Source organism: Solea solea, chromosome 18 (assembly GCF_958295425.1).
Source record: "Solea solea chromosome 18, fSolSol10.1, whole genome shotgun sequence".
NCBI classification, from domain to species: domain Eukaryota; kingdom Metazoa; phylum Chordata; class Actinopteri; order Pleuronectiformes; family Soleidae; genus Solea; species Solea solea.
Window position 1 is genome coordinate 5,698,698 of NC_081151.1, and position 21,216 is coordinate 5,719,913.

A 21,216-nucleotide genomic window follows, 5' to 3' on the forward strand; every position below is an offset into this window, starting at 1 on the left:
GATTGGATTTCAGCGTCACTTCGACATTATTATGTAAGTACCTTTATTTTGCCTGCCAGGCGCAACTCTCCGATGCTTAAACCGGACAAAACAATCCTACCGATCAAATACGCCAATTAAATAAAGAAAACATTAACGGTAATTTATTGGGCGTGTTGCGCGATTCGTGAAAAATAGCTCAGGAGACTGGAGCTTAACGTTGTAGGGTCATTCCTGACAGGCATCATTTTGGGCAAAAACAGTATAAAAAGGCGTTACTCACTCTCGCGTGATATAGCGACGTAAAAAGTGGCAGGTTCTTCTGGTTTGGTTGCTGGGTGAAGCTCTTGAAAGGTACAGTTTGTTCTTTAGAATGACTTGTGTTACTTTATATGTTTGTTTGTACTTAATTTGGTAATCGTATTTTAGCCTTTATACCAGTTTGTTTTTGTGTTGTTGTTGTTGTTTTTGCTTTGTTTTCGATGTGTTTTGCTTTGCTCCACTCTCGACAGACTTTGGAAACAAAAACAAGCTGACTGAATGCATTGTTCATATTCTCCGACGGCTAAAGAGTTGACTCATCTTTACCCGTTGCGTCTTAAATGTTCCCTACTTTTAGGATCACATTGACAGAGAACAGCATGGATTTCCGGGCTGAATTCATCGTTTTAGCCTGCTTGATTGGTTTCACCTGCGCGGTGCCTGTGAAATACGCGGACTGTGGTGAGTTTCTCCATGTGAAAACCCCTATATTGTTCTAATGTGGCAGAAAATGTAGTATTTAATGTCTTAAGATGTTTTGTTTTCTTCAAATTGCTCTTTAGAAATGCGAATGTGCGTTCCGTAAGTTAAAGTAACTAGAAACAGAAATCCATACATTGGATTGTCTATTTTTCATACAGTGAATTCCATTTCAGGACTTCTGCCGAAGAGAGATTTCAGTTTCCTGATTTTTCTGTGTTGATGGAAATAAAATATGGGCAGAGGTATATTTTGGGTTTGCTAATGTCTGACTCCAGTTTGTAAGATTTCAGGCTTTGTATACAAATTTCACCTGCACCCAGCTGACTTTACTGTTAATTTCTAGGCATTTACTATTGCTTGCAGTGTTGTTTTTGAGTGAATGCATTTTTCTTTAATGGGCTTTTCTGTTTTAACTTAAGGATCATCTTCTGGCAAAGTAGTCATGGTGGACATTAACCCATGTCCCCATCAGCCATGCCAGCTTCGTAAAGGACAGTCCTACAGTGTTAATGTGACATTCAGCAGTGGTGAGTGGACTGTATCTGCTTATAAATGTCTCCCTACAGTTCAAACATAAACACCACTTACCATTCCTTTCCCTCCTAACGTTTGATGTCACCTTTTACAATCTTTTTAGCTGTAGAGAGCCAGACCAGCGCAGCAGTGGTTCATGGTGTTGTTGCAGGAATTCCTGTCCCATTCCCCATTCCTGTGGAAGATGGCTGCAAGTCTGGAATCCAGTGTCCCATCCAGAAGCAGCAGAGCTATCATTACCTGAACTCTCTCCCTGTCAAGTCCGAGTATCCATCGGTAAGTACTACTCGACAGCGGCAACTGTAATTATCGAGATGCAAATTTCTTTTGCATCTCGATAATTTCAAACTTGTTGTGCCTCTGAATGAAACTTTAGTTTAAACTATTTACAAACTTTAATGGAACAGTTATCTATACTCAAGTTCTTAAATGTATGAAAGTTTCTCTTGTCACTTGACTAGTTTTTTTTTTTTTTTTTTTTTTTTCCACTTCCCCTGTTTTATTTTTGAAACTTCCTCTTTCACTTTGCAGATTAAGCTGGTTGTGGAGTGGGAACTGAGAGACGATCAAAAACAAGACTTGTTCTGCGTCAAGTTCCCCGTTCAGATTGTATCTTAAATAATACATCATTTCTTTTCACTTTTTGAGCAAAAACTAAAGACTTATGATTCAAGATCTCATTTTATTCATTCGTCAAACTGATTTTAATAAGTATTTCTTCTACTTATGATACACCCTGGAAATCCTACTAATGCAGTGGTTTAATTATTGCTGTGAGTTTTGATGGTAGAATAAGCTGCTAACATTTACTTCCTTCCACTATTATGCAAATAACTTGCTGGCTGCTGTGTAGTCAAAAGGTGAATGCTGTAACTTTTTTCTAAATGTAATATCTGATCTTTTGCCACCTAATAATAAAAAAAAAAAACACCTAAAATGTAACTTAACCAGGTTGTGACTTTTTTAGCCACTAGCCCAGTGAATTGTTTTGTAGTGTCCTTTTGAAGATGCATTTAGCATGGGCAAACATTGAGCTGTTGCCTTTGATTATATTGTCATGGTGATACTCAGGTAAACTCTGGTTAAGAATAGCTTTGAGGTGGTAAGACTATACTGGAACAAGTGAATACTGATCACATTTCTTTAATTTTACTGGTCCAAGCAAAGGCCAGCAGCAAATATTGGTGACTGTAAAGGGGGGGCAAGTTCACCAAAGCTTGACTGAAGTAGAATCATAAGCAAACCACATTTACAAGTTTTTAAATCAACTGTTTGAAGCAAAGACCACAACAAAATACTTATACTTTCACAAGGGTAGCTTTAATTTTACAGCAAATGTTTGAAAAGTACGTAAGCTTCAGATGCAATGAAAAGAACTCTAATTCTGAATACTTCAAATAACCAGAACGTTCGAAACAGATTGTCATTGTTTGACCTACTTACGTGAATGACAACCCCGTCTCCTGAAAAAAATATTTCTGTAATTGATACCAAAAGTTAATCATTAAGGCAGTGTGAGTAACAAAGAATATAGCTTTGGCTCTTTCACTGAGACACCTGAAATGAGAACTATTTGAGTAGGTCTGAGCAGAGATCAGACACCAGGTCGCAGCTTGAGTGCAAGCAGGGCATAAGGGGAAAATGCTAGCTGCTGCTTTCTCTCATTTGAGTATAAATTGTGCAGATATGTAAATGGTGTGCAGATACAAATCTGTAACACATGGAAGCTGCAAGATCTTTCCACAGTTTTAAGTCAACATCACGATGTTGCAACCATACAGTCAATCCCCAGCAGTCACTGACATTGCGTATCAAACAGTCATTCAATGGTATGAAACTCAACAAAGCAACACTGATAGGACAGGGTGCTCCATTGTAGAGGAAACTAGACAGGTGAGTGTCGCATAAGATTTGACTAGACTTGGTTATTGGCTCATATCCAAATACAAACCCACAGCTTCTGCCCGTTTGACACTTTTTCCCCCACATTTAGTACTTTGTTCTCCCCAAAGGTCGTCTTTTACAATGAATAAAATAAAGTAATTTTCAAAAAAGCCGAATTTGGGTTGGTTGTGTTTTATCGTCCACTTTGCTTCAGCCTCTCCAGTCGCTGAAGCAAAGCATTCCCAAAGGCTTCCCTGTAACCCGGACTGAGTGTGTCCAAAAGCGAGTAAACGGTCTCATGATACTGGTTGTTCAAATCCTCGTCCACTTGATTGAAGTCATAGCCCACCACCTGTGTTGGTAAAAGGGAGAGCTTCATTGTAAAACCTTGCGCATAACTTGGGGTATTGTAAGTGCATATGACGATATATTTAACAATTCCACTGAGGGTCACTCTTACCCTCAGCCCCGCCTCTGTGAGCTCCAGACAGTATCGGTTCCCCTCTCTTGTTTCCACATTTATAAAGGCCACATCCGATGCACGGGTCAGACTTTGTGACACATGCATTTCAGTGACGGCAAACAGTACATCATTGACGACTGCTTCTGCCTCCAATCTCATGTCCTTGACGTCACCGAGCTCAACACTGTCGTCGTCAAATGAGGAGACGATGGACTCCTCAGGTTGACAGTCTATCTCCATCACCTGTAACAGAACATATACTTGGATGAAGCTCAGACGTTAGACATACAGTACTTATGTCTAAATTCTATTTTCTTCTGGAGAGGGCACTTGAAAGGCAAGCAAAGTTATGCACACATCAAAGGCAACACAAAAACTCAGCGTTCCCAACTGCGTTCTCTGGGGAAAAAGTTCTAGTTGAATTCGGACCGTGAAAGGCAAAGCAACCAAGGATTCAACATGTCCAGAAACGAGTAATCAGTCTCAAGATACTGGTCGCAAATCGCATCCTCCTGATCAAAGAATGGCCCATCACCTCTTCACGTGAAAGTGAGAGCTTTTCTTTTTCTTTGCAGGATCTAGAATGAAAAGCCCCTATTTAACTATTGATCACTTGACCTGTCCCTTCATTTTTATATCACAGGCTATTTTCCTGTTTTCTTTATTTCCTCAATTTGCATATCAAAACGTTTGGCTTGTTCATGACATAATAAATGTATAACTTTTTCTGCAACTTTTCTCATAGGAAATGTATGGAGAGAGCAGATTAAAGGCAAAAACATAAATACTCATTGCTGAATGCAATGGCATCGAATGGTTATTGCATCAGTAGCGTAGTTTCATTCTAATGACTACAGATGAATCAACAATTATTGTATTAGACGCTGGATTTTTTTCTGGTGCAACCTCCTACATATTTCAGCCATTCAACAATTCATATTGTCAAAATATTTGATACAGATTTTACTTTTGGACATATTTAACATTTTCTGCAACTTTTTTTCCTCCTAGGAAATGAATGGAGAGGACAACTCAAAAGTAGGCAAAGAATACACACACACACACACAATAAAATATTTCCCATATCTTGGGAAATGCACAAATTACATAGGGAAAGTTTGGCCAGAGCAAACAAGCATGCAAGCTAAACCTGCTAATGCGGCATCATCGTGGTGGTAGTTACTGGCTTTACACATCATTACCGATCGTCACTGACTCGATTAGAGTTGTTATACATTTGCTTAATCACACAATTATTCAGGTTTATCGTCTATCGCTAACGTAGACAGTAAATATCTGCTGTTTTTTGTCGTAAGAGAATTGACAGCGGGGACACTTAACTGCAGTGGCGTAGCAATTGGCTGCACCGCAGGCCCCAGGCTCGTTTCAAACATGTTGTTTGTATGTAAATATATATGTGACATTCATTTGAAAGTTACAATCGCTCGATTTGAGTGTGTAATCAAAATCCCTTTCTAAAAAAACTGCGTTGATTATGCTCACCTCCTCTGCTGCTTGGGTTCTTCCGGCTTGTGGAAGCTTCCAGCCCACTCTGGGCTGTGGGGGCAAGGTTCAGCCAAATGGGCGACACCCCGCGTTCGATAATTGTTAAAGCTATGGTTTTTAAACTGCTAAAAAAAATCACAACAAATTATAACGCTAATTGCTCATTGTTTATTGCTCATCTGCTTCAGCCGAAAACTAACTGCGTTGAACAATGAACAAAGACAAAGTGTGCGCCATGTCCCGCACGAGCCGCCGTATCATGACGTCATTGTCCAATCCTTTCCGGCAGTGTGCGTAGGCTTGGTCTGTGCGGAGTCATGAAAGTGTTTGTAAACAACTCCATCAGAAGGTAACCTAGGAGCTTGTACTATGTCCTCAGCGTATCCCACCAACGCATGCAAGTAGACGTATCTTGCTCTGAATATATATGCGTGTAGTGCATTTTGTTTGTGTGCATGTGTTATCTAATACCACACGTGTGAGATAACTTGGAGAAACGCTGGCTTTCATGTCAGCTAACTAGCAAGGAAATACTGCTACAACCTTAGCCCCCGCCGTTAGCAGCTAGTGTGCCCTCAACCCGCCGACAGTAGTGGTTTTTTATAGGCAAGCTAACCGAGCTAGTCTCACACTTGCTAACCGGCTAGATAGCTTAATGACATGCCTTTGTTTAGCTAGTAGCAGTCGAAACGCAGCTCCCGTCTCCTGGCGTCGATGACAGCTCTGTTTATTTAAACACGGACCAGGGCAGATATCGAACACCAACCCTACGCTGTGTTATATTAACCGTTGTTTCGCAAGAGCGTCTGTCACGTTAATTATTGCTCAAATGAGGGGGGGGGATGTGTGCTCGGAATAACACGGGACAATTTTAATTGCTCAATATTACAACGCCGATCAGTCATAATATAACGTTGTTCTTGTTAGCTTAGCATTACTCAGTTGTTTTCAGGTTCTACCTTTTGGTTTCGGCTGTGTTGTCAACATATTTGTCCAGTCTCAACTTGTGTTCAGTGTCACATTTCAAAGGGGGCATCATATGTGTTTCCTTCAGGAGCAGCAAACTGGAGTCGGACCAATTTCCACACACATCTGTGATTGTCAACACATCCTGTAAAGTGTCCCACAGCTTGGGATACGAAGGATGCTTGAACTCACGATTTCTTCATGTCTTCAAATCGACAGGATGACGCTTCAGTAACACTAGCGATTACAGCTGTTTCAGTTGCTATAGCAGCTCAACTGTGGTGCTACCAAATCCCTTTCATTGCCTGTGTACTTTACACCTGTTGAGTTAAGATGCCTTGGCCATTTTCGGAGTCTATCAAGAAGCGGGCCTGCAGGTACCTCTTGCATCGGTACCTTGGCAACTTCCTGCAGGAGAAGCTGAGCTTGGATCAGCTGAGCTTAGACCTCTACCAAGGCACTGGATCACTTGCCCAAGTGCCATTGGATAAATGGGTATGTTTAGTAAATGGCCCTTTGAACAGCAGTCATTTTGACAGTTGACAGTAGGCAAATCACAGGTAAATTATTATACTAATGATGGCTGATTAGCCTCCTCAGTTTCAGGGTGCACATTGGTTCACTGTCACTGTCATATGTGCTTTTCCTGCGAAAACATGTCAAAATGGCTGCTGGGAAAGGGCCCATAACAAAAAATAAATGTATCTGATGAAAATGCAGAATGTTCTCAGGACTAAGTGAAGCCTCTGTGTTGTACCTTGTTCTTTAGTCTCTCAATGAACTCCTTGAGACGGCGGATGCCCCCTTTGAAGTAATTGCAGGGTTCATCCAGACAATTTCTCTGACAGTCCCATGGGCAGCTCTGCTACAGGAAAATTGTTCTCTAGAGATCAAAGGGTTAGAGATGGCACTCAGACCTAGACCGAGAGTGGGTAAGGCCTCTACAACACTCTGTAAACTAAAGAATTGTTGAGAAAACTCTTTTCACATAAGACCTACAGTACTGTGCAGAACTCTCAGGGCACCACCAGCTTTCTTGCTTTTATGTCTGTATTTTCTGGATGTGTTCCAATAAGTGATACATACAGAAATTCTGTATGGTCATTATTGCGTTGCTGAAACAACAAGTCTAATGGTGGCCCAAGACATTTGCACAGCACTGTAGTTGTACTGAAAAGCTAAATTAATAAATCACCTCTGTCTATTTTTTCCTAGCATCTGGTCTTGAACCCATGTACTGGTCCAGTTTCATGACAAGCAGCTTGCAGCTTGCTAAAGAATGTCTCAGCCAAAAACTGACAGATGATATGGGAGAGAGCTTCCAGCCCTTTGAGGGACTAGAGAAGTTTGCAGAAACAATAGAGACAGGTAATATTATCATCATAATATTAGAAGACATTTTAGGATGTTAACTTTGTATTGCATTCATTCTGTTTTCTTTTTTCTTCTAGTTTTGAGAAGGGTCAAAGTGACATTTTTGGACACCGTTCTGAGAATCGAACATATACCGGAAAATTCAAAAACTGGGATTGCTCTTGAAATTCGAATCAACAAGTAAGTTTGCTCATTAGAGGGAGAAGAGCTAGCTTTCCATAATATTACAAAAAACTAACAAATAATAATTCATTCCAGGTAAAACTAACTGACAATAATAGCCAATGTTATTTTTTTGTCTTACATTTAAACCTATAATTTGCAAAAAAAAATAAAAGGTTTGTAAATATGGAGAAACGGAGAGAATCATTACTGTGGGTATTAGAATGGCTCTATCTAATGATATGGATGATGTCACATAATAAATTAGTGTCATACTGTAGGCCTTTGTCTAACCACATTCTGTGGTTGCTTTCAGGATTGTTTACCGGGATGAAACTGGTGAGGAGAGTTCAAATGTGAATGTGCATCAGCCAACCACATTTGCACACAAAAACCTGCAGATGGAAGGTGTCACCATATTTTGGGATGAATTTTCAGATGCATCTCGAGCAGGATGTAAATCCTCCCCAACTCCAACGGTTGGTGTAGTGAGTCTTTGAGATTGAAATAAGCATCAAATACTTATGTGTTTATCTTTTTAAAAAAAGGTGTATTTTCTGTTGTAGGAAACTGAGCCCAAGCTCTCCCCTAGCTGGAATCCCAAAATAATTTGTGAGCCTCACCCCCAGTTCACGGAGCGTGTATCTTCTACAACTCCATTTGAACCTGTGCAGATTGGGAGCCTTGGTGGTAGAATTGAGTTGTCCCTCACTCTTAAAAACAACCTTGCAATGCCTGGAGCAAAGGTAGATTACATTTGTAATAAAAAAAAAAAACTATGACCCCAATATAGTATAATACACTAAGGATAATGTGTGGCATGCTTTGCTTTTCAGCTGGATGTTGTTGGACATATCGATACTCTAATTTTTCTGCTGTCCCCACGTCAAGTCCATCTACTTCTGGACTTGTTTGGAGCTTTCTCTGGTGGATGTGAGCCCCAATCTGATTGATTTATGATTTGCATCAAATGAGGCTAAAATGCCATCTAGTCAGATTTTTCTAAATGGGGCAAACAGAGTATTGTCTTGTTCTTTGTTTGAAGGTGCACAGGAATGGGCTAAAGATAGAAAGAGTCGACCCATACAGCAGGAAGATGAGTATCGACTTCATATGGAACTCAACCGCTGTCTGAAGAAGGACACTGCCCTGCCAGGATCAGACCCTGAACTCTTCGAGAGCCAGACCACCAGAACCGTGTCAAGTCGAGGTTGGACTCAAATACCATCCTATAACCCTTTTAATTTTTCACAAGTTAAATGTCATAAAAGGTCCTTGTTAATAAAACTGTCTTTTTCTTTATTTTTGGTTGCTGGTATAGATGATGTGTTCTTTTCAATGGCTGATATGGACATGTCTCACAGTTTGTCATCCCTCCCACCTCTGGGTGACCCACCCACTGTTGACTTGGATTTGTCACTTAATAGCAACTACTCTGCTTCCCCAGGAGAATCCCCCTCTGGAAATGCAACAGTAAGTTTGAAAGTGATGCAGACGCATCTATTAATTAAAGGGATTGTTTGTCTGTCCACCTGTCCGAATGTTAATCACAATACAGTCCAACAGGTGGCTTGACAGGCTTCAAACCTGGTAGATGTCCTACTAAGGGCACATTGTGTTTCACATGGACAATTGAATGGAGACAGATGCCACCCTCCTTTTGATATGGGGTTACCATGGCAACCACCATAGTAAATTACATACTTGAATGTGCTTTGTTAAAAAAAAAACACCAGTTTATGTAGCATAGACTCCTCAGATTAGAAATGCAAGATATATCCGTCTGTCTGTCAGTCTGTTAATCGTTTGACAGGCTTCAACCCCACACACACCAGCAGCAGCAGCAGCAATGGAAATGCAAAATATATCAGTAAAAATGCAAAAGATGTATTGCTAATGCCAATAGAAAGAGGATGTCCAAGGCAATGTGCTATAGATGTGATAGTGAGTCAGTTGAGGTCCAAGTACTGCATTAGTGGGAATAAAATGTAGCTGGGTGTATGTCGTGATCTGGTTTTGATTGTCTTATGTGTTGTAGCTTATGTGGTGAAAATATTCTGGATGAATTGCAGCTCTCAAATGTGCCATTATATCTTCATTCATAGGGTCTGTGGGATGATTACATGGATGTACCACGACAAAGAGAGAGACTGCCCAATGAAACCCCCGCCTCGTCACGGGATTCACAACTTCATCAAAAATTACCGAGACAGACCTGTAAGTACAACAATATGACAATCTAGCTATTTTTTACATTCTTCTACACGTTATTAGACACTAGTCCCTTATCTATGTGCTTTGAGAGGTATAATGCTTGCCTGTTTTCATTGAAACCTTACAATTCTGTGTTATTAGAGTCCTAATGATCAGTGATAACAGCTGTTTTTTGTCACCTGTTTTTGTTGAAACTAGAGTGTAAATTCAAATTTTGGGTATGTTTGTTCTATCTATCTGCAGCCCACCCATCCAAAACCCATGCTGATGAGTCAAGGCCAGAGCTGGTGTTGAGGCTGACACTGGGCAGCCTGGCTGTCTCTGTCCTCCACATAGACCCACTGCCACCACCAGATGCAGCTCCTAGTCCCCTTGGTCCTATTGCTGCACACTTCTTCAGCATGGTTGGCCCAGGCCTCCTTCCCCCAGTGGCTTTCCTCCTGTCTCGGACAGCGTTTAATCAGGCTTGTCCTCATGACCACCTCAGGTGCCCTTCTATATTAATCACCATGGTTCGAAGTTGAATTTGTTGTGGTTTGAGTGAAAATACCTGTCTCACCTGGGCTTAAATTTACAGGTTTGTTGGCCAGGGTTTGAAGATAACCTATGAACACTGTCAAGGAACCAGTTTGAGGACTTTCAGCACCGACTTGTCTGTTAACCAGATGGAATTTCTGGAGTGCCTCTTCCCCTCTGAAACTGTCATTGGTGGATCCCAAAGAGGCATTCAGTATACTGAGGTTAGAGCCTGAACTTTACTTAGTTAAGTTAAGCACTGCGTGTACTCACATGCAGACTGCATATTATTTTTAGTGTTTCTAACTGGTTTCTCTGTCACACATCAGCTCCTGACATTTGACACCACAGCCACTGCTGAAGCGCAGCTTACCACCTGCCTTCACCTGCTTTACAAACTGGCTGAGCGCAGGGGCCCTCAGGTAACAGCCTTTGTGCATCCAATATTAAACCACCACATTTAATGATGCGGAAAAAGCATTTGTGTGTCATCTTGCATTCACTCAGTCAGCCCTGTGCTTCTCTGAGCAGGGTGGCCAGGTTCGCTTCAGCACCATTCCCAGGAAAGCTGAGATCCAGGTGGAACTGGGCCCAATTCGGTGTGAGTTGGACATCAGCATTGTAGACCGTCTCAACTCACTGCTACAACCTCAGAAGCTGGCCACCACAGACATGATGGCCTCCCACATGTATACGTCCTATAATAAACATGTCAGCCTGGTAAGAAAACATTAAGCAGGAATTTTTCTTTGAAGTTTCCTTTGTGTACTTCTATTGGAGGACACGCCCACTCTCCCTTCATTTTCCCATCCACAAACTCTTTCACAACACTCCCCACTTTCATTCTCTTCTGACTTATTCTTTGATTTATGCAAAGAATAGTTTATTGCCTCGACACCGCTTCTCATCTTGTGTCTCTTATTCATTTCACAGCACAAAGCCTTCACCGAGGTTTTCCTCGACGACAGCCACACTCCAACCAACTGTCATGTATCGCTGACTGTAAGTGCACCGGTGCTGGGTCTTGCAGTTCGCTTCCCCATCCCTGACCTGCGCTCAGATCAGGAGAGGGGCCCTTGGTTCAAGAAGTCGCTGCAGAAGGAAGTGCTTTACATGGAGTTTGAAGACCTGGAAGTGAAAACCGAGTTCATGGGTGGCAGCTCTGAGCAAACCAAGATGGAACTCACCTTTAGGGACCTTATTGGTATGTAGGCGAAAATTTCCCGGTAAAGATATTTTTCAGAACACAGCTTCTCTTTAACTGCTCTATGCTTTTGCCGTCTTATTTCAACAGGAAAGTTCCAGGAGGATCCGGATCAACCAGCTGCCCGGTTCCTCAGAGTGTCCCACACCATGGATGGAGACATGGCAACATCTGAAAGTGTAAAGTTTGACTGGCCGAGGTAGGTCGAGCCGACATACCTCAAACTGTTCCGTCAGTTCAGCACAAGCTGTCGTTGATGTTAATTTTGTGTGAGCAGGGTTGTGCTGAGGATGAACCCCACGGCGGTCCACTCAATCCTCGAGCGTGTGACGGCTGAAGATGATGAGGGCGCCGAGGATCATTCTCTTGAGGAGGAAGAAGAGGAAGGAGCCGCTCATTCACTGAAGGATGTGTGTGACTTTGGGAAACCAGAGCCATCACCCTTTTCTTCACGTAGAGTTATGTATGAGAATGAAGAGGTGAGTAATGGCTAAAGGGCTATTTCGTCAAACAACAGCATGGTCCTGTGTGCGTTATGTCTCTGTATTGTTTTTCCTTTAAACCCTGACTTCTGTGGAGCTTAGAAGATGTGCTTAATATTTGGCTTAGAAATTATCCAATGTATCACCTGATAATATTATGCATGTCTGATATCTTTATACAAGATGTCTAACTCTCCACTCACGTTGGATAGTGGTTACTGGTAGCAAGGCTGTCTGATCGATGTGTAAAAAGTGTTTTTGTGTTGTTGTTTTTTATCCCAGATGATCATACCTGGTGATGTTGCTGAGATGACGGAGTTCCAGGAAAAAACCATGAGCAACTCGCGCTTCATCCTTGAGTTGTGTTTCCCCAATGTGCAATTAGCTCTCCCCAGCAAGACATTTTATGAAAAACTACACAACAGGTATGAAATAAGTCTTATGTTAAATTGCAAGATGGCAACTAATGAGCATCTAAACAAATGAGTGTTTATTATGGTTTGGAGTTGCAACAGAAAGACACAAAGTCTGGGTTTTACTGCAAGCCAGACATTTATATGGAGCTTCGCTACATCTAAACTGATTATATTATATTATAATGAATTATGTTTTAGGATAAATAATGACCTGCTGCTGTGGGAGCCCACCGCTCCATCTCCGGTGGAGACAGTTGAGAGTATGCCGTATGGAGTTGGCCTCTCAGTTGCCAGCCAGTTGATTCACACTTACACTAAGGACAGCTTCAGCCAGTTCCGCTCGACTGGACCTGAGGGTGAGGCAGCACAAACCTTTCGCATGATTTTGAAAACTGGAAATATTGTAGTAAAGATGAGTGTGACGTTAAGTAAAACTGCAGTTTTTAAACACTTCATAGACTTGCTTTTTTTATGCATTTAGAAGACTCCAGCGGCTCAGAGGAAGAGAACATGCACTACTACCCTCCTGCCTCTGACATGGGCCACGGGTCTCGTAAAAAGAAAAAGCACAAAGCTCAAAGCAAGACCTCCCAGAGCCTGTTCTCTGTCATCCTCAGTGTCAATCATGGCTTGGTGGCTCTTCAAACTAATGCTAAGGTAAACTTATGTTGAATTAATCACTGTTCACAGGTTTATTCATTAATAACTGTTTTTTTTAATAGACAGTTTTTATCCCTTTTTTTCATAACAGAAGGAGGATAAAACTGTATTGAAAAACAAGCATGGCGAGTTCTGGCTGGAGGTGAAAAACGCAGTGCTTTTCAGTGTAACGCAGTATGAAGGCTATAAAGATCAACACTTCATCTGTTTCCACACCAGTAGCATTTGCATGTATCACCAAGGTAAATCAAATGTGCTAATTTACTATCAATACATAATTTAAAATATGTGCTATCAGTTGATCGTGTGAATGCTGATATAACACTGATGTCCCAATGTTTGATGTTTCTGCTCAGGACTCATGGACGGAGGCACTTCAGTCTCAGACATCAAGTTGCCATGCAGGACACATCCTCATTGGCTAGAGCCGACTATCTACCAATCAGAGACGTCTCCTGAAAGATCCTCAACGCCTTCAGAGGGTATTGGTCTGGAGGCGCGCAGCATGGTGTCCGTGGCTGTCAAAATCTCATCGCAGAATGCAGAACGTAATATTAAGGTAGAACTCATAAATCACTTTCAGGGTGGCTTTAGATCACCATTGTATAATCAGTATGTGTCTTGTAACAGTGCAGTATCTGCAGTGCTGGTTGTCATAAGACTTTTTTTTAGAGAATTTTTCAGCAGTGTAGGGTAGTGTTATCAGCTTGCTTTTGGTTTGTTGCTGAAATTGGTCATTTCCTGGTGTAGAATATTAAATTAAACATGTGTCTTTGTAGGAGTTTCTAGTTGCCATTGGTGTGAGAGGAGCCACACTTCAGCACAGAGTTGTCCCTCCCAGCCTGGGTTGGTATGACCAGGTAAGACAGAAATTGGCCAAGTATCTTTTTTTTACATATTACAAATCCCTTAAATAACATGTAGGATAACGATAGTATTGCTAATTTATGTTCAACAGATAGTTGACTTTCTGAATGTTTCTGATGAGCCTGTGTTGGGTTACGCCCCACCAACATCTGTCGCCACCCTTCATTTACACATGTGGAGCTGCTCTTTAGACTACAGGTGAAGAATATCTCAAAGCACTATCTCACTTTTTTAATGTTAAATATTATTTTTGCTTTAATTCTTCTGTGGTGTATGTTTTTCTCTTCATAGACCCCTTTACCTGCCACTGCGGTCACTGGTCATTGTGGAGACTTTCAGCATCTCCAGCAGCCTCTCTTTGGATCACTCTTCTTCATCACTCAGGTATTTGACAGTCGACTGGCGTTGTAGCCTGTAAGAATAACGAGTGATGTAACTGCAGCTGAGTTAGAGAAACATTTGTTTTTGCAGGATCATTTTGGACGAAGCTGCTCTGTTCCTCTCGGACAAGAATAACGCGGTCTCTGTTAATCTAGCTCGTGGTAGGTTGATTTTAGTGATGATTTTCTTAAATGTGTTTAAAATGCAGCTTTGTTTAATGTTTGCATTGTTTCTTATCACAGACTATGTCCAAGTTGTGGACATGGGAACACTGGAGCTAAGGATTACAGCTGCCAAACCAGGGTTGGATGGAAAATTGGTAGGAGTCTTCCTCTAAATGGCAGTAATAATTTCACTGAATTTCACTGATTCACTTTTTCATGAATTGTCATCGTCATTGTCTCTTGGCTGATAGTTGGAGCCCAGGTTCGAGCTGCGGTGTTCAAGTGACGTCATTCACATCAGAACATGTTCGGACTCCTGCGCTGCCCTCATGAACCTTATCCAGTATGTGGCCAGCTATGGAGACCTACTGCCCCCTACTGAACCAGAGGCAAAGCACAGCAGCGCCAAACAAAGAACTAAGGTCAGCAGCAGTGACTACTGTTCATGAGGGCAAAATAACGTTTGTGTTGTCTGAATTTTGTGTTGATGTGTGCGTCTTTGTGTGTCGGAGATCGGTGAAACAAAGCTCTATGAATGTAGCTTTTACATGACAAAAAAGATTGTAACGATCTGTAAAAAGAAATATGTGAATGGAATGGTCTCAGTGAAGAGGTAAGGTGCTTTCAGTTCTCTGCGAAACTACAGCAGGTCAGAGGATGTCCTAGGTAGTCTTTATTGTGTCCTGTGGACAGATTTGCATTCACAAATGCAAACGACCGTGTGACCACATATGCTCCCACACCACCTCCCATTGTGGTTTTTGTAATATGATCTGAAGACGTATTCAGGACACATTAAGACCTGTACTTTGAGCTGTCCACTTGTAATCAGATTACTCGGGTTAGATGTTAATACTAAGTCTGAACGGGGTCATCGTTATAAAACCATGTCACAATCCTACCTGTCAAACGAAGCTTAGTCTGAGTGTATCTTTGGACAGGCGGAGTTTCCCAGCACGCCCACCTCTCAGACCCCCCTGCTCGCTGAGACGGAGCAGCAGATGTTGCAGGACCTGATGAGTGAAGCCATGGAGGAGACTGACGGGCAGCATTCGCCAGTGTCACAGCAGAACGGTAGGGACTTTGTTCAATCCATGAATGTTAAAACTGTTTTTTTGTGAGTTTCTAAAACAGTTTACGTGTCTGCAGGTGCACATGAGGAGCAGAATCCTGAACAAGAAGCGCCCAGCTCAGACCTTTTCCTGTTCCCGGATGAGAGTGGGAATGTTAGTGAGAGCTCAAGCCCCACTTACCCCATGCTTCACTCTCCACTCATCACTCCTGTTCCTACCCTTGCCCAGGAGACGGACGACTTCTGTATCTTGGAAACCCCGGGTTCCAGAGGAGAGGTTGGGATACACGCTTTCATTCTGTTATGGCATTGAAGCAGTGATTTAGCATTTGTGTCAAGTTTGCGTTGCCTCACTGTTTCAGGATCGTGATCACGAGCCAGTGGTAAAGCAGCTTACTTCAGAGCCAGTGGAAATCAAAGAAGATTATTTCAGTCAGCCTCTGGATGGGGGTGATTCTACCCGGGTAGCCATGAACTTTCCCATCCCAGAGGTGCGCTACCTCATCAAGGAGATCTCTGTCGTCTGGCACCTTTATGGTGGAAAAGACTTTGGGAGTACAACCTTTGCAGCATCTCCAGCTAGAAGCCGGGGGTGAGGCATTTCAGTGTGCATCACAATGTTTGATTGTACTCACAGGAAACTGGACTGTTTCATTTTTATTTTCTTCCTCTGCCTTACAGATCTACACCTTACTGCTCCCCTTCTCAAACTCCAGTCAGACAGGCCAGTGCTTCAGGACGGGCAGGAGGTGGAAGAGGAAGGAGGCCTGACGTCCTGATGGAGATCCAGCTCAGCAAAGTAGATTTACTCTTCATTATTTATCTTACACGCAATAATAAAGTAAAACCCTTGTGTCAACTTTTTTTTTGTTGTTGCCACAGGTGAGGTTTCAACACGAGGTGTACCCACAGGCCCCGGTGGTTTCTGGGTCAGCTGCGGACCAGCCGGTTTCACGGCAGGTGTTTGTTGTGCAGGACCTGGAGATTCGAGACAGACTGGCCGCTTCGCAGATGAACAAGTTCCTCTATTTGTACTCGAGCAAAGAAATGCCTCGCAAAGCCCATTCCAACATGGTGAGGAAAGCAACACACTAACACATTAACCTTGTCAGCTGCTCAATGTAACCTGTTGTGTGTGTGTTTGCTCGTAGTTGACAGTTAAGGCGCTGCACATGTGTCCAGAGTCAGGCCAGGCTCCTCAGGAGTGCTGTCTGCGTGTTTCCCTGATGCCTCTTCGTCTTAACATTGATCAGGTACAAGACCCAAATACACATGATTTCTTCAGTGTTACACAGATAGGACACATACAGCATCCTTGGTAGCATTTCTAACAGACAGCCCTTTTGTTGATTTGTTTGTCTGTAGGATGCACTGTTCTTCCTGAAGGACTTCTTTACTAGTCTGACTACTGAAGTGGAGTTTTTTTCACCACCCGCTCAAGAAGGTAAAAGGGTTAATCCACATAAACAGTACTTTTTTAAACTTTTACTTACTTTGAATTCAAGCTCACGGTGATGTTTCGTTTGGCAGCCTTTTGTGTTTCTACAAAGAAAGCAGCTACCCCTGAGATCTCCTGTAGTTTCCCAAAGCACACTGGCAGCAGCCAGGACCCGGCGCCGATCATCTCAGTCCCTGCTCAGAGACGTTTGAGCCACAACGGTTTTGCCACATCTAGCAGGGAGGAATTGACAGACGGGGAAACCTCTGCTCCTTCTTTCAGAGACCAGCCAATCTTCTTTAGGTCAGTGTTAAAAATAAACAATTCAATTAATAGAGAGAAACAATTAAGCAGGTTTTTATTTTACTGACAGGGAGTTCCGATTTACATCCGAGGTTCCAATTCGCTTGGATTACCACGGGAAACACGTTTCAATGGAGCAGGTACATTGTCTAAAAGCAATCTACATGAGTTCCACATTATGTTATCGGTGCTTCAGCAGTGACTCAATAACCGCTTGTGTTTTAGGGAACATTTGCAGGGATCATCATTGGCTTGACACAGCTGAACTGCTCAGAGCTGAAACTAAGGCGGTTGTGCTACAGACAAGGGTATGTTTGTCAGACTTTCACACACAACAATACACAACATATCAAGTGTGTCAATCACAAAGAGCACATAGTTTTCATTTTGAATAACACTTGTCTGTCTTCCAGGTTGTTAGGTGTGGATAAGCTGTTTTCCTATGCAATAAATGAGTGGCTAAATGACATAAAGAAGAACCAACTTCCAGGTCTACTGGGTGGTGTTGGACCTATTCATTCTCTAGTACAGCTGGGTGAGAGCAATTTTATGTTTTCAGACATAAAAAATCAAAAAATCCGAAACTCGTAATATAGTAAGATTGAGCCTCTGAAGCTGGGGGACACATTATTTTACGAAAAAGTCCCAGTGAATGTCATTTATCTTTTCTCTGAGGTTGTTACTGTTCTTACGATGAATGTATTGTTCAGTTCAGGGATTCAGAGACTTGGTCTGGCTCCCGATCGAGCAGTACAGGAAAGACGGTCGTATAGTCCGTGGGTTTCAGCGCGGCACGGCTTCCTTCGGAACGTCGACTGCTATGGCTGCTCTGGAGCTCACCAACAGGATGGTGCGCACAATACAGGTAAAGTGTCGTGTTCACTTTGAATATAAAGTCTGTATTCACAGTGTTTTCCACAAATCCTTTAACTATCCGTGTTGTGACTTCAACTTTGTCTGAATCAGAATTTGTTTGCAAAGCAGGATTTTTATATTTCTTATTTTAAACTCAGATTAAATTGTGAAAAGAAGCAGTTGCAATTTAAAAAGAGTAGAATATGTACAACATCTGTGAAGGATATGAATATACATATTTGTGCAGCAGTATATTCATATCCTGTACAGATGTTCAGATTGCATATATTCTACTCTTATGTCTTTAAACTTTAAGTTAGAGAGCAACAATTAAATTGGTCAATGTTTACTAGCAAAGTTGCCTATTGCAGCTGGATATCCATCACCTCTGAACCTACTGTATGTAGACTTCAGTTAGCATCAAAACACAAAAGACGGTTCATTTGTCCATTGTGGGCTACCATAAAAACAGGGTTGTCCCAAATGGTGGCCTCGTCTCCTGATATAAATGCACAAGGTTCATTCTGGGATAATGAGAAACAACAATTTATACAATCAGATTATTGTATAATACGTTTTTTTTTTTTTTAATTGTGAAAATGTGGGAAGTCAAGGGTAAATGCTTTCTTTTGGACATGCCTCACTGACGCATAAGTGTAATAAATAGTTGTGTCTGATTTGTAGGCAGCAGCAGAGACGGCCTACGACATGGTCTCCCCAGTCCCAGATGAGCGAGACACAAAGAAGTTAAAACGGTATTCCCACTACGGACTGGCTCATCAGCCTGTGGACCTGAGAGAAGGTGTAGCTAAAGCCTATACTGTGGTTAAAGAGGTAAATAAAGCTGCGGTTGAAATTAATATTCCCCTCCCCCCAAAATGATTGTTTATGTGCGATGGGGTCATGGTGTTTTCATTTACAGGGGATCACTGACACTGCACTGACCATCTACGACACTGCCACCCGGGAGCATGAGCAGCGTGGGATGACGGGGGCAGTGGGTGGAGTTCTCCGTCAGCTACCACCAGCTGTAGTCAAGCCTCTCATTATGGCCACGGAGGCCACCTCCAATGTCTTAGGTGGGATGAGGAACCAGATTCACCCTGACGCTCGCCAGGAGGAGTCACAGAAATGGAGGCAGGGCGAGGAGTGACTTTTGTTGCCATATTTTTTTCCTGCTGGTTAATATGTTGGAGACATTTCTGAAGAGGAACATCTCACAGGTGCAGTAGGAGACCTGGTGTAAATACGTTCATCCTTTGGCAAATGAGCTACCACGATTCAGCTTGCGTCAGCTTACCAGTTCTCTCACAGTGCCTTTGTGGTTATCGGCGTAGTCTGGCTGTGTGTTTAGTCAAAGGGATTTATGAAGAATCATGGACATATGAGCCACATCATCTCTGTGAAGACTTTATGGCTTTTAAAAAAAAAAAAGAAAAAATCACACTGTCTCATGAGGTACAAAAATTTGCTTAATCCTCAAAATGGCTTTGTTTACAAGTTTGTAGTTACATCCGCTCACCTGGTGTTGACACACTAATAGGCGTAATTGCCCTTAAATTATGTAATGTGTACTGTACGTGGGCCTTGTTATTTATTGTTAATAATCCTCATGTGTAACATTTCATGCTAGTGTAAGAACAAATGCAGAAACTGAATGTGTCACAGAAGTTCTGTAAACTGCACTTTGACGGGTTACTTGCAAGATTATCGCAAGATTACCTGATTTGTTGAAGTTCCTTAATTTTATTTTGAGCTTTGATCAGTGTTGTATAATTTTCTCAAGAGCTGCCGTCGCACCACAGCTGCATTTAACATTTAAAGGAAACGGTTTAAATTATTTTGGTTCATCTGCTGCTCACATTTTCATTCTGTAGATACAAACTTGTTGAAGAAACTACATCTTATCGACCCAAGATCTTAAAGCAAGTCCTCATATCCTGCACAACATACTGTCATATGTCTCTAGGGGTGTTATTTAAAATGATTTGGTGTGCTATGTTGTGCTAATGCAGACATTTGATTTGCTGATTTTTATGTTCGGAAAGAATATATATTGTACATATTTGTACAGTTTTAAATTTGTATTAAAGGCATGAAAGGGAATTAAAAACCGTTTAAGTCATCACAGTGGAGTGTACTTGGTGTGGATTGCTTTTCTTAATCTGACAGTAGTTTGGCAAAGTTGTCGATGTTTTTGTTTTTTTACTATGCACCTTTATTTTGAAATGTGTAACTCGGAAGTTGTAGGTGTTGGCATGGCAACAGAACGGGGAGACTTTGTAAGTTCTGGTAAAGCTTGTCAGTACTCACCGCATCACTCTCTGGCAATGGTCGACTTAACTGCAAAGCTGATACATGTGTCACACAGGTTGCGTCACACTGTGGCACCAGCAGAGGGCGCTGACGTATGTGTGGGGATACTCGGAGCTGGACAACTGGGAAAACAGCTGCTTCTCTCCCTCTTGGAAACGACTGGCATTAAACCATCACACATTAAGGTCTCCACCAGAACACCCGAGTCCGCAGGTACAATGAAATACATATTTATTTAATTTAAGTTATTTTCTTCTGCTACAGTGAACTTGATAAATAAGCATGAATTTAATGTTGGCCCATAACAATTTTATTTGTAAAATTTGTATAGCAGCTTTCACACCCTTATTCATACTCTATTTTCTTCACATATTTATCTTGTATTTGTGATTGAAATAAGTAATTAAATGCATCACAAAAGCCTAATAGGGCCACACAGTGGTGTAGTGGTTAGCACTCTCGCCTTGCAGCGAGAAGACCCGGGTTCGAGCCCCGGTTGGAACAAGGGCCTTTCTGCATGGAGTTTGCATGTTCTCCCCGTGTGTGCGTGGGTTCTCTCCGGGTACTCCGGCTTCCTCCCACAGTCCAAAAACATGCAATGTGGGGATAGGTAAATTGAACACTCCAAATTGACCATAGGAGTGAGTGTGAGAGTGAATGGTTGTTTGTCTCTATCTGTGTGTGGCCCTGCGATGGACTGGCGAACTGTCCAGGGT

At 42.1% G+C, this 21,216-nt stretch overlaps 3 protein-coding genes across 7 annotated transcripts; 2 read left to right on the forward strand and 1 right to left on the reverse strand.

Annotated features, from left to right (window-relative positions):
• The first annotated feature begins 74 nt into the window (after window positions 1–74).
• LOC131445059 (NPC intracellular cholesterol transporter 2-like) lies at window positions 75–1,930 on the forward strand. Its single transcript, XM_058615858.1, has 5 exons — window positions 75–333; window positions 599–702; window positions 1,143–1,250; window positions 1,361–1,533; window positions 1,789–1,930. The coding sequence occupies exons 2-5, from the start codon at window positions 621–623 to the stop codon at window positions 1,873–1,875; spliced, it is 450 nt and encodes a 149-aa protein (XP_058471841.1). The 5' UTR covers window positions 75–333; window positions 599–620; the 3' UTR covers window positions 1,876–1,930.
• A 625-nt stretch (window positions 1,931–2,555) lies between these two features.
• On the reverse strand, window positions 2,556–5,282 carry gskip (gsk3b interacting protein). Its single transcript, XM_058615860.1, has 3 exons — window positions 5,108–5,282; window positions 3,602–3,847; window positions 2,556–3,493 (listed from the first exon to the last, which is right to left on the reverse strand). The coding sequence occupies exons 2-3, from the start codon at window positions 3,842–3,844 to the stop codon at window positions 3,335–3,337; spliced, it is 402 nt and encodes a 133-aa protein (XP_058471843.1). The 5' UTR covers window positions 3,845–3,847; window positions 5,108–5,282; the 3' UTR covers window positions 2,556–3,334.
• On the forward strand, window positions 4,018–20,314 carry atg2b (autophagy related 2B). 5 transcript variants are annotated; one of them, XM_058615847.1, is made up of 45 exons: window positions 4,018–4,153; window positions 4,350–4,503; window positions 4,616–4,642; window positions 6,165–6,571; window positions 6,846–7,008; window positions 7,292–7,444; window positions 7,528–7,630; window positions 7,929–8,091; window positions 8,179–8,358; window positions 8,449–8,545; window positions 8,658–8,822; window positions 8,934–9,085; window positions 9,718–9,829; window positions 10,070–10,313; window positions 10,404–10,566; window positions 10,672–10,764; window positions 10,874–11,062; window positions 11,276–11,546; window positions 11,637–11,745; window positions 11,824–12,025; window positions 12,311–12,453; window positions 12,643–12,800; window positions 12,926–13,101; window positions 13,196–13,346; window positions 13,461–13,663; window positions 13,884–13,964; window positions 14,063–14,169; window positions 14,263–14,355; window positions 14,443–14,513; window positions 14,595–14,671; window positions 14,768–14,938; window positions 15,458–15,590; window positions 15,666–15,865; window positions 15,951–16,180; window positions 16,270–16,387; window positions 16,471–16,662; window positions 16,740–16,841; window positions 16,954–17,032; window positions 17,119–17,329; window positions 17,400–17,469; window positions 17,555–17,637; window positions 17,743–17,864; window positions 18,040–18,194; window positions 18,869–19,018; window positions 19,107–20,314. In XM_058615847.1, the coding sequence occupies exons 4-45, from the start codon at window positions 6,410–6,412 to the stop codon at window positions 19,335–19,337; spliced, it is 6,228 nt and encodes a 2,075-aa protein (XP_058471830.1). In that variant the 5' UTR covers window positions 4,018–4,153; window positions 4,350–4,503; window positions 4,616–4,642; window positions 6,165–6,409; the 3' UTR covers window positions 19,338–20,314. The 5 variants fall into 5 exon arrangements, with proteins under 5 accessions (XP_058471830.1, XP_058471832.1, XP_058471828.1 ...); XM_058615849.1 differs by having other exon boundaries at window positions 4,022–4,503; window positions 12,929–13,101; XM_058615845.1 differs by having other exon boundaries at window positions 4,023–4,503.
• Window positions 20,315–21,216: the final 902 nt, after the last annotated feature.